General features: G+C 59.8%; 1 protein-coding gene across 8 annotated transcripts in view; it reads right to left on the bottom strand.

Annotated features, from left to right (window-relative positions):
* Positions 1-248: 248 nt before the first annotated feature.
* CHD5 (chromodomain helicase DNA binding protein 5) overlaps positions 249-11,758 on the bottom strand; it is a 31,577-nt gene continuing 20,067 nt past the window's right edge. For 5 of the 8 annotated variants that reach the window (XM_080380150.1, XM_080380152.1, XM_080380151.1 and 2 more), the window contains 22 exons: positions 11,448-11,579; positions 10,837-10,954; positions 10,235-10,359; positions 9,142-9,373; positions 8,926-9,051; positions 8,619-8,791; positions 7,779-7,953; positions 7,221-7,313; positions 6,665-6,753; positions 6,356-6,489; positions 5,827-5,971; positions 5,250-5,409; positions 5,023-5,102; positions 4,772-4,901; positions 4,097-4,186; positions 3,593-3,730; positions 3,231-3,339; positions 2,904-3,036; positions 2,188-2,383; positions 1,724-1,887; positions 1,514-1,628; positions 249-1,049 (listed from right to left, as the gene is read on the bottom strand). In XM_080380150.1, coding sequence (XP_080236276.1) covers positions 598-1,049; positions 1,514-1,628; positions 1,724-1,887; positions 2,188-2,383; positions 2,904-3,036; positions 3,231-3,339; positions 3,593-3,730; positions 4,097-4,186; positions 4,772-4,901; positions 5,023-5,102; positions 5,250-5,409; positions 5,827-5,971; positions 6,356-6,489; positions 6,665-6,753; positions 7,221-7,313; positions 7,779-7,953; positions 8,619-8,791; positions 8,926-9,051; positions 9,142-9,373; positions 10,235-10,359; positions 10,837-10,954; positions 11,448-11,579 — 3,309 coding nt within the window. In that variant the 3' untranslated portion in view covers positions 249-597. Of the gene's footprint in view, positions 1,050-1,343; positions 1,395-1,513; positions 1,629-1,723; positions 1,888-2,187; positions 2,384-2,903; positions 3,037-3,230; positions 3,340-3,592; positions 3,731-4,096; positions 4,187-4,771; positions 4,902-5,022; positions 5,103-5,249; positions 5,410-5,826; positions 5,972-6,355; positions 6,490-6,664; positions 6,754-7,220; positions 7,314-7,778; positions 7,954-8,618; positions 8,792-8,925; positions 9,052-9,141; positions 9,374-10,234; positions 10,360-10,836; positions 10,955-11,447; positions 11,580-11,758 lie in introns of all 8 variants that reach the window. The other 3 variants (XM_080380156.1, XM_080380153.1, XM_080380155.1) reach the window with 3 other exon arrangements.

The following is an 11,758-nucleotide window of genomic DNA, read 5'->3' as shown; positions in this document are numbered from 1 at the left end:
TGTGTATGTGCACCCGCCCCCCTCCCCCCATTCATGCGTGCCCACATGGGCAGGAAGCGCGTGTGGGAGTGGGGGCTGCTGGGCTGGGGAGGGGGCAGCTCCGCTGCCGCCCAGCCAGGGACCCTGTGTCCGCGTGTGCACACGTGTGTGTGCAGGATGATGGCGGGGGGCCGTGAGTGCAGCTGGGCCCCCCGGTTGCCACCAACGCCGCTGCCGTCCTCACCCCGCCAGGCTCCCATCCCACGGCATCCTTCCGAAAGGATTTATTAAAACACAGAGAACAGAAACCGGGACACACGCAGTACGAAGTGAACGCGGGGGCATTGCTCACTGCTGCCGTCAGCCTCCGGCGAGAGGCCGCCACCTCGGCGTGGTTGGTGTCACCACGCTCGCAGGTGTCCCCGTCCCAGCTCCAGCCATCCCCTCCCTCCCACCCACATCGCCTCCACCTGTGCACCCCAAACCCAGCACGCCCGGACCCCCAGCCCTGCCACGGCCCCGCTGCCGGGACAGTGCCAGGGCTGACGCCGGCACACACCGATCTCCCGCGGGGCTCGGCGGCTCTGGCAGCGGGGCTGGCAGCAGGCACGCACTTGCTCAAACACCACGAGGACGCAGAAATGGACCGCAGAGAGAAGCGCAGGAGCCAGCTCGGCCCCAGACGAGTGCCCTGGCACAGCTGGCCGGCAAGCAGGGCACCCGCCGGACCCCGCTCCCACCCCACACGTGCCAATAAACCCAGACACAAACACCGTGACTCGACCTCCCTTCTCGGCTCGGCCCATCTCGCCCAGACAAACTCTTCAAGTCTTCAATAAGAAAGTGCAAAAAATGTACACGGAAATGAAACCCCCATCCCGGCCGCTCCAGCGACGGCGGGGGGGGGGTCGCATCGGGTGAAGCACACTTGAAGCGGGGGCGGGAGAGCTCGGCAGCGCCAGCAGCAGCTCGTCTTCCACGCAGGCAACGCCGCCTCGCTTCCCCCACCCTTCCTCCAGCGACAGGGTGGCTTTCGGCTGGGGGGGCCGGCGAGCGGCCCCCGGGGGCTGCTGCAAGGACAGGGGAGAGCTGCCGTCAGCCAGGCTTCAGACCCTCCCCATGCCAAACCCCGGGGCAGGGGGAGTGAGCCCACACCCGGGCAGGGGCAGCCAGCCCGAGGGCTGCGGGAAGGATCCTGCCCCCACCACCAGTAACCGCTGCGGTTGCTTGAGCCAGGGGCCACATCCAGACACCGGCGCTCGGAGGGGGCGGCCCCAAGGGGAAACAGCCCCTCACGCGCCTGCACGCGTGTTCCCACGGGGCCCCGGCAAACAGAACGCGGCGAGCAGCGGGCGCAGCCTTACCTCAGCTGGGAATGGGATCTGCGGAGGAGAACTGTGGGGACGGCTAAATATCTGTGGTGGGAGAGGGGAAACGCTTCGCTCGCCGCCGCCCTTCACAGCGCTCCTGGCCCACGCAAACCCAACCCCTGAATTCCTCTGCCCCGGAGCGCCCGCTCCAAACCCCGACCTACCGGTCACATACGGTCCCAGAGGCATCTGGCTGTAGTTGACAATCCCGCCTGGCCCAGGACCTCGGAAATTCGGCCCGAAGTTGTTGTTGTAGATCTGGGAGGAGCCGAAGGAGCCCTGGGCAGGCAAGGAGGGAGAAGAGCCGCTGATGTGGAGCCCTGGCCCCATCGCTGCCAGCCCCGGCATGGGGCCCCGTCCCGGTCCCCGCTGACCTGCTGGCCAGTGGGGTCCCCCCCACGGGTAGCCAGGCGGCTGAGGATGCTCCGCTCGGACATCTGCAGCCGGGCAGCCACGGGTGGGATGCGGGACAGCATGGAGGGCAGGCGCGTCACGTCAGCCTTCATGTCGCTTAGCAGCTCCTCGAGCTGGTTCAGCACTGCGAGCAGAACGAGGCAGTGCTCAGGCAAAGGCAGGAGCACCCCCAGCATCCCAGCAAGCTCCAGCAGCTGGGAGCTGATGGCAAAGACCCCCGTCACCGCTGGCTGCAGCAGCAGCAGCATGCCACTTTCCAGTGCCCTCGCCAGCAAAGTGAGCGAGAAGGGTGGAGCAGTCAGACCCTGGCCAAGGGAACGCGAGACACCGACAACTTCCCAGCCGGATCCTCCCAATGGTCAGGGTGGCAAACCCTTCCCAGCCCCCTGGGGCAGGCTCCCACCCCACCTCTGCCGGCACGCACCCTTGTGCAGGACAGCGTTCGCGGGCTTGTTCCCAGCCAGGGACTCTTTGGAGAGATGCTGGTGGCTCTCGGCAAGGCACTCCACTTCAGCCAGACGGGCGTTCAATGCCATGGCCGGGTGATTGGGGTCTTGGGTCATGTTGAGGTACGCAGCCCTCCGCAGCTGCTCCTCGATCACCAGGGCCTGCTCCAGCAACTGGGAGGTGCAGGAGGGGAAGGGTTCAGGACCAGACCCTGCTCCAGTGTAAACCAGCACCGCTCCGCAGGCTCCAGCTGCCCATGTGGTTCACACCAAACGAGCCTCTGCCCTACCGTGCTCCCCACCAGCCTCACACCCAAACACTCCTGGGAAAACAGGCTTAGCCCTTCTGATTTCTTATCTGCAGACACCATGCGTCCCAGAAAGGGATCTGGGCAGCAACTCTACAGCACCGCACATGTTGGGAGTGGGCAGAGCACCCAGCCCACTCACAGAGAGGAGCCCAGGGCAGCCGCTCCCATCCCGTGCACCCCACCACAGAGCCGGCGAGCTCCCCGGGACTGAGCTCCTGCTGCTGGGTGCTTGCTCTCCTCCGGCGACTGTGAGCCCCTTGCAAAGCCCACAGCACTCCCCGCCCTGCGCCCAGAAGGTGCTGGTGGGCTGCCCCCCAGCTTTGGGGTGCCACTCTGGTCCCCCCAGCTGGTAAGGACTCACCAGCCCTGGACCTGCAACTCGCCTTGAACCGCCGGGCAAGGAACTTGTTCTTCATCTCGAGGTAGTTCCCCTTATGTATCTCCGACTTAAACGGCTCATTCAGGATCACGTAGCGTGGGTCGTTCTGGATGTCCTGCCAGCGGGCATAGCCGTGACTGATGCAGAGGGAGCGTCAAGGGAAGGGCTGGCCAGCCGACAGCATGCCCACCGCCCTGCAGCCACACCACGTCACCAAACCCCCACCCTGCTCATCACTGCACCCTGACCCCAGCACCCGCACCCGGCCGAGGCTCCCCCATCCCCTGCTGCCCGACGGCAGGAGGCACGCTCCCACCAACTCAAAGGGTACGTGACAATTCCTGCCAACAGCCAGTAGTCGTGACGGCGGTGCCAGATGTCATAGATCTTGCCAGAGGAGATGGCAGCCCTTTCCTCATTCTGCCACAGCGTGTGCAGCTCTGTGGAAGCAGAAGCGAGACAGCCTGGTCAGGCAGCGGGGCTGCTGGGGACATCACCCAGCGCACCGGGCAGGGCGAGCGGTGAAATCTCCTGGGCGGCCACGGGCACAGCACAAAACCAAGACAGCCTGCGGCGAGGTGAAGCACCGTCCTGTCTGCAGCCTTTTCACATGGCTCACATTGCTTGCACGGCTGTAGAGCTTCTGCGCAGAAGCTCTGCAGGAGCAGCTGATGCCTCGTCTCTTGCTCTTACCTGTAAAGCCACCGTCAGCGATGTTGAACATGAATCGGAAGTTCATGTTTCTGTCATCCTTCTTGCCATCCTCCTCTTCCTCTTTGTCACCATTTTGCTGAGCATCACTTTGCTCCTTCTCCTCTGCCTTGGCGTCCTCTGCTTGGCAAACACAAAAAATTGTACCTGTCTAACCATTCTCCACCAAAAGACTGACTGGCACCCTCCTTGCCCCATCAGCTGCCAGAGGTACTCCCCACTAAAGTCACTGCTGGAAAAGCCATCAGTCTGCACCCTGCTCCACCACAGGTCCTACTGCTCGCACGGCAAGCACACAGCACCCACCCTACTGGGGTCTTGTTTCCGCTCATGGCTCTCACGCTTCGCCAGAAGGCGAGCACCAGCTGCTGCAGGTGCTGAGGGCTGTGCTCACCACCACCCCATGGACCTGCTCCTTCGCCTCTGCAACGGGCACCTGCCTTGTTTTGGAGACCCTTCTTGCCCCAAAGCCTCCTTGCATCTCACCTGGTTTGACTTCTTTGTCCTCCCCTTTTCCTGGGCTGCTGTTCAACTCCAGCTTTTCCAGAGGCTTCTCTTTCTCTTGAATCCCCTCATCTGAGGAAAGGAAGAGGACTGTATGAAAAGCCTGACATGCAAAATGCTCTTTGGGGAAGAGCAGCTTGTCTGGAGAGACTTCCCCTTTTAGCGCAAAGCAATTATATAGTTTGCATGTTCAAGGCATTCAGAAAACTTCAAACAAAATATTCTTCTGCATTTTATCAAGAAAATTTGTTCAGTTTTCCCTCTTCCTTGAGACATCTGGAGGAACACACTGCTAGGAACAGAAAATGCCCCCCCACAGTGAGCATTTCTCGTGATTTACAACCTGGTAGTGTTGTTGTCTCAGGAATTTCTGCAGGACCTTGTGACATGCAGGTTTCCCACAGTGATATGGAGAAGGACCCAAGCAAGGTGCAAAGCACTGGAGCCACCCACCAGAGGGAAACTCCACCCATTGGGAGCACCAACGCATCCAACACAGAAGGGGTGCACGTCCTGGTCTCCACGCAGCTTCAGCTGCAGAACTGCTCCAGCACAGACTGGTGCCGTCGCTGGGTGCCACAGCCCCGCAGGAGTCCCAGCCGCACTGAGGGGAGCCCGAGCGCGGGTATGGCACCCACCCAAGCCACAGACACTCACCTTTCACCAGCGGCTCGGGAGAAGGCTCAACCTTTTCACTCTCCTCCTGATGCTCTTCCCTCGGTCTTTCCTTGCTGTCGCAGCTTTCTAAGTGCTCTTCGCTTTCCACCTTCTCGGCACTCACAGGCACCTTAACATGAAGCACCCACACCAGATGACGCCAGCCTTGCGCCTTCCCCAGCGAGTACTCTGAGTTTCTGGGAGACCACAAGAAGCCCTCCCAGAGGAGATGCTGGGAGAAGCCACCCTACCTGGCCATCAGACACCTTCCTGGACTTCTGCTCCACTTGATCCTTTTCCTCCTGGAACCCCAGCTGCGTTTCTATTTTGTCTGTAGCAGCAGCAAAGCAAGGAAGCAATCGAATGGGGCCCCAGAGAGCCGTGCACACTGCCGAGGTAGGCAGACACCTGCACGACCTGGTGGCTTCTCAAGCCAGACCAAAGCCACGATGCCCAGGCAGCCTGCCGGCACACCTACCAGCAAAAGCCACAGGTCCCATGTGCATATGTGCTGGGCTGGCCGGGATGGGGGTGTTGGGATCTGAAGACACAATCTCACTGGATTTCTTGCTCTCCGGGCCCTCGAGAATGAGATCTGGGGTGCTGTACTTGCCATTGACATGCTCAAACTCCTGGACCTGGGGCAGACGCACAGCATCAAGCCAAACACAGCAGAGACATTCCCAGCCCACTGCTGCAGAGCCGGCACGTTCAGGCCGCTTCACCCGCCGACTGACAAAGCGGCAGGATCGCTGCACGCGCCCCCCCCCCCCCCAGGCACAGTCGACACTACAGCTCTGAGACCCAACAACTCTCCTGCATGATTCCTCTTTTTTTGCCAGCCAGCCTGTTAAATACTGGCTCATCCTACATCCCTACCGGGGAAAAAAGCAGCAGGGTTTGAAAGGCAGTTTGCATTACCGTCACCTATACATTTATGGTAAACCTGGGAGATTCAGCAGGGGAACCCTGGCGAGAGGCATTCAGCAGCCAGTGAAACCCACGGGTCTCCAGAACACACCTGAAATGGCACATATGAAATTTTACTCACCCACCTTCTTCCTTACTAGTGACATGACTCCAATCCGAGTCAGCACGTGCTGGCGGGACAGCCCTTCCCGGGGAACGCCATCCGCAAAGGTTTCAGCACCGTCTGCTCCGGGTTCACACAAATGTCTCATGAAGAGAGAGACATACGCCCTGTGGAAGGAAAGCCAGAGCTTGGTCCCGTTGGCACGGACCCTCTGCTGAGCCGAGGACCCACAGCGTCTGCTCTCAGCCGCGGGCGAGGGCAGAGCCTCACACCCAGGCTGAGATTCAGCCTGTCGTAAAGAGAATGACAGCAGCCCTCTCCTCTCCAAGGAAACAGGTGTTGCCTCCCCAAAAAGAAACCACGGTGGGGACGTGCGGGTGCTTGGGCTACTGCTGCGCAGCCGGCTGTGTCACAGCACAGCCTCTGCCCGGCCCTGGGAAGCACGGCAGAGACAGTGACGTGGCAAGACAACACAGTGATCAGAGCTCATCCCAAACCATCAGCCAGAGCCCAGGACAGACCTCGCCCCACCTGCCCGGCACCCCCCGCACCTGAACTCCTTCTCGCTCTTCCCTCGCAGGTCCCGAACCAGCCAGTGAGAGTTGAAGGCGTCCTGGGGCGGCATGCCCCAGCGCATGATAGCGTTCAGGAAAGCCTTGCGCTGGCGGGCGTTGAAGCCGAGAACCTGCGGGGAGTGGAGGCGTTGCTGGGATCACAACACACCCTCGGAAGTGTGTGGCACCTCAGAGCCTTGCGGCTGCTGGACCAGAACTAATGCGCCAGCAACTCGGCATGGAGCAGCCCAGCCCACGAGCCCAGCGCAGCCCTGGCACAACTGCACTGGTCGTGCTGATGCTCACCTCGATATTCCCCCCGACTCTTGCCAGCAAAGGAGGGAGAGGCTTGTCCCTGTCACTCTTCAGCTGTCTCCGGGATTGTCTTCTGCCACCTAGAGTCAAGCAGCCTCAGTGATGGGTGGGCCCAGGAGCAAGGAAGGGTGCCCGAAGTCCCCCCGCACCCCCAGCTTCCTGCGCTCCCACCCGATGGGAGCGAGATCTGGGCAGAGCAGCAGCCCAGGCTGCAGCAGTCCCTTCCACCTGTCCCACTGGCCTTCCCCAGCTGGGGCTCTCTTCTGCGCTTTCCAAGCAAGGGGGTACCACGCCTGTCCTCCCTGCAGTCCCCAACCTTCCACCATGAGGACCAGATCAAGGTCCTGCAGCGGCCAGCAAAGGAAACAGCCGGCTGCCCTCCCTGCCCTAGGAATCTCCTCACCTGGCGGGCAAGCAGGGATAGCTCCCCCTCAACGGAGGCCCAGAAGCACACCAGTCCCTCCAACCCAGATGTTTCTGCTGCACCTGAGTGCCCAGGGCTCCCTGCAGAGCAACATCCCGTGGAGGACCAAATGCATTAACTCACTCTGACCTTCTGGCCTCTCTTCAAAGTCTTCATCCTCATCCTCGGAGCCAATGGAGTACTCCGACTGGTTGTCAGAGAGCTCATCCTGCCACTCTGCAGAGCACAAGGGAGGTCAGGTTAGGAGACCTCCCAAGCAGTGGGATCCTGCCCAGGAGGGACACACAGGACAGGTAAGAGCCTGCCCGCAGGTGTAACAGGCAGCGCGAGAGGAGGATACAACAAGCAAGAAATCACAGTCTCAGGTTTTCCAAAATCAGTATACAGGAAAAACCCAGCTTGAAATATCCCACCCGCAGACACATCTTTCCTACATTCTTCCAGCAAAACAAGAGTTTACAGAAAAAAAAAAAAAAAAAAAGTCTTGGAAGAATTTCTGTCCTGGGAAGTTTAAGAATCTGGGAAGTACAGAGCCACACAGCCTACCAAACTGCAGAGGAACACCAGTGACTTGGCCAACCCATCCATCGAGGAACCTGCCTGTGCGGCTTTTCAGAGCCAGCCTGCAGGGCTGCTGCCCGCCCACGAGCCCCGCCAGGAGCTGAATGGCCACAGCCGTACCTTGGTCCTCCTGCGAGGCATCGTTGTAGTTGACCTGCTTGCGGATTCTCTTTCCTTTCCCCAAGTTCCTGGCCAGGTCTTCCTGCTGCTGCTCATAGTGGTGCCGCAGCAGCTTCTCCCAGTAGTCAGGGTCCACGTTCTCCTCTTGCTTAATGATCTCACGTTCCACCTCCTCCTGCAAAGCAAGAGACCAGGAGCTTGAGACCGGGCAGCCCCAGACCTGCCCGCATTACCCCACTGCCTGTCCTCTAACAGCACTCCAGGGAGAGAGGGAGGGCACCGAGCCACTGGGATGGAACTGGGCTCCTGGGGCACTGCCCAAACCTACTGACCTCGGTGCAAGGTTGTCAAAGGGCTGCGACAACCTCCCCCCCAAGAAAGAGCTCCGCAAACATTGCCATCCATCCTGCCCACAGCACCCGCGCTCACATCGAGGGAGAGACCACAGATCTGCAGAGACCTCCCAGAACAGCAGCCTGCTCCTGCGCGGCTACTGGGCAGGCGAACGACAGCAGCACGGTTGCAAGCAGCATCGCGCCTGCTCCCAGTCTGCCAGGGAAGGGCCCTCCACAGGACAGAAGGTGCCACAGACGCTTCGATCGAAATGGGGTCCTGGGCCAGCAGGGACAGAGCCTGGCTTGCACCATCGGCCACACAGGACCAAGACAAGCGGGCTCCCTCTCGGTCCCCTGGGCCCCCAAAATCTGGAGCCACCTACAGCAGTCACAGCTGGCACGCGGGGAGGAGAGCCGCACTCGCCAGAACAGAAGAGGGAGCGGAAGAAACACAGAGGGACATACAAAGAGGTGCGATTGTAAGACATGATACTAATCACATTACCACACCGTCCTCTTCTCTCACAACATACTGGGCCACTTTAAAGGAGCTGAGATACTCGTTCATGTTCTGCAGCTCCGTGTCATCAGTTGCATCCTGGTTTCGGTCCAAAAGCTTAGAGATGGCAGCGTCGTCATAGTGGATCACGCTGCTGTCATCCACGTCCTTATTGTCACCTGGAAAGCAAAGCGAGGGGATTGGAAACACAAATCACCATGATGGTGACAGCCTGCTCCCAGAGCCAGGGAGCTCAGGCAGGGCACAGGGCCAGGGAAGGGGACGGGTCACCCCAGCAAGGGGGGCTACACACCTGGTGGGGTGCCACCATGCTTTTTTTTCATGCCAGGAGTCACTGCACCCCCTTTGGTGGAGAGAGTGTCAGAGAAAGCGGTGACAGCGTCCGGCATGGCGATCCGCTGTCCCTGAGACACCATGCCTGTGGGTGTACGAAGAGGAGAATGAGCCCCAGCAGCTGAGGCAGGGCCCCACCCCACGCAAAGCATCCCCAGCACCTTCCTGATCTCACCTTCCACATCATCCTTGAAGAGCTCTTCTGTCCCAAACTTGAGGATGTCATCCAGCTCTTGCTTGGTCATGGAGCCTGACTTGGAGCCAAGCCCTGGGCGGACCACGAGGTGGGTGAGCATCATCTTCCTTTTGGCCACCTGGGTGATGCGCTCTTCGACGGAGGCTCTGGTCACAAATCGGTAGATCATCACCTTCTTGTTCTGCCCGATACGGTGAGCTCTGCTGAATGCCTGCAAGCAGAGAATGAAGCTGTTCAGGGCGGCACCGTGCCACGCTGGCTGAGGGGCCTGTTCCTCACCTCCCCAGGCTGTGCAAAGGCACCACAAGGACATGGCTGCATTCAGCATTCAAGGCTGCTACAGGGTGGTGGAGCGAGAGGGGCTCCTCAGAGCCAGCCTGAACGTGCCAGCCCCCGAGGCTGACTGCAGGCAAGCCAGCTTCCCCGGGCAGGCCTCCAGCCAAAGGCACTGAGGGCAGGCAGTGAGGACGCACCCCACCCAGGAACCCTCCGGCCGCAGGTTCACCGGACCCGCACCGTTCCTTCACCACCCCGCACCAGCGCGGCTGCTTGCCTACGACCAGTAAAAGGAAACGCTGGCACAAACGGACAGCAACAGTGGATGTAGCTTTGGAGAGAACCTTCTCCTGACCAGCAAGCACGGGAGGGACATGCATGACTCCTTGCTTTTCCATTACTTTCAGAGGTATGGGCTGCTCGCCCGCTCCAGCTGCCACTGCCCATTGGTGGACAGTCCTTAGCTAGGCTCTGCCCTGGGCTTTTGGAAATGCAAGTGGAAGCTCCCCAGAAGAGAAGGGGGCACCTGCCTGTGAACAAGCAGCAGGAGAAAGTGAGAAGCCATGGAAGAGAGCCAGTTTCATGTGCCAGGTCTCTCCTGTGCCACAGACAGGCCAGGGCAAGGCCAGCGGATGCGGGAAGGGCGCTGCTGGGCAAAAACACCCCCCACAAATACAGCAGAAAGCACCAGCAGCTCTTGGGAGAAGAGACCAACCTCCCTGTGCAGGGTGTGCAAACAGAGGGCAGAGCCACAGAGGTACTTACTATATGGGAAGGAAAAGGAAAAGTCAGAAACCTGGATGTCATTGTGGGGGTTCCAGTCAGAATCATAAATAATGACTGTGTCGGCCGTAGCAAGGTTTATGCCCAGACCGCCAGCACGGGTAGAGAGGAGAAAGCAGAACTGCTGAGCACCAGGAGCTGAGAAAGACAAACCCACAGGTGGCAAACAGTGAGACAGAAAGGAGCGCAGCTTACGTAGAAAGGTGCAGTACCACGCTTTAGGGATAAAACCGATGGGACCATTGGTCTAAGCCAACCAGCAACAGGCAGGGAAGGCAAGGAGGGCAAATGCATCGTCCCTGGGAACTGGTGACTGGAGGAAAAGCAGCTCCAGTGCCAAAGGGGAAGCTCTGTCGTCTACCGAGGCCTTGAAGGGAAACGCAGGGGTCCCCCAAACTAAGCAGCCTGCCGTGGGCACGCTCAGGGCTCACTGAGGGACGCGTCTCAAGGGCTTCATGACGTGGTAGGAGCAGCCCGCGCTGTGCCTCGGGACACGGGACCTGCCGAGCGCGGCACAACTGGCGTGCAGGCAACCACCTCCCCGCTGCCCAACTGTGGGCACAGCCGGCCGACCCCGGGCTGCCAAGCCACCCCGCAAGGCAGAAAGGCGAGTACCGTTAAACCTGTCTATGGCCTCCTGGCGCAGGCCGCCGGTGATGCCCCCGTCTATCCGCTCGTACTTGTAGCCTTCGTACTCCAGGAAATCCTCCAGCAAGTCCAGCATCTTCGTCATCTGCAGGGCAAGGTGACGCTGGCACCAGCGGCTCTGCACAGCCTGGCTCCCTGCCTGCCCCGGGGACCTGCCCTGCCCCTGCTGCGCCCCTGCCTGCAGCCTGGAGGCCATGGTGATGGCAGTACCAACAACAGCCCCATACGGCCGCAGGCAACTGCCAGAGAAGCAGGACTCGCCTCTCATCTTCTGCAGGCAGCTCTGCCAGTGCAAGGGAATCATGTCTGAACGGCCCTCCCCACAGGGGAGCACTATTGCTGTTATCTCTTTATCCACAGGTAACAGCAGTTTTAAATAAAATATTACAGGCAGTCCCTCGGGGGAAAAGCTGGGATGCAGTCCATCCATCCTGACTGCCACAGCTGCCACGCTATCTGGGGACAAGCTGCCACCAGCTCTTCCACCTACCTCTATCTGCTCCTAGCACAAAATCCTCGTACAGAACTAAAAAAATCCTTAAAAAATTTATTTATTATTATTTCTACCCTACACTCACCTGGGAAAAGATCAGAACTCTGTGACCCCCATCCCGTAACTTCTTCAGCATCTTTTGGAGCAGCATCAGTTTCCCAGAAGATTTGACCAAAGAATTCCCATCGTAGGATCCATTGGGCAGAACCGGGGCCTCCTGTGAAGGCACCCTGGTTAGCCTCTTTGAGGGCAACGCTTGTTACCTCCACAGAGAAGTGCACAGGCATTTCAAAGCCAAAATCCCTGTACAGAACCACTCGCACGAAAACCCACACCATTAACCCAAGCGAGACGATGGATACAGCCCCCATCGACAGCTCACACACAATATTCGGA

This window comes from Falco punctatus, assembly GCF_963210335.1.
Source record: "Falco punctatus genome assembly, chromosome: 3".
NCBI classification, from domain to species: domain Eukaryota; kingdom Metazoa; phylum Chordata; class Aves; order Falconiformes; family Falconidae; genus Falco; species Falco punctatus.
The sequence above is the reverse complement of the archived record's forward strand: the minus strand, read 5'-3'. Positions and strand labels throughout refer to the sequence as shown.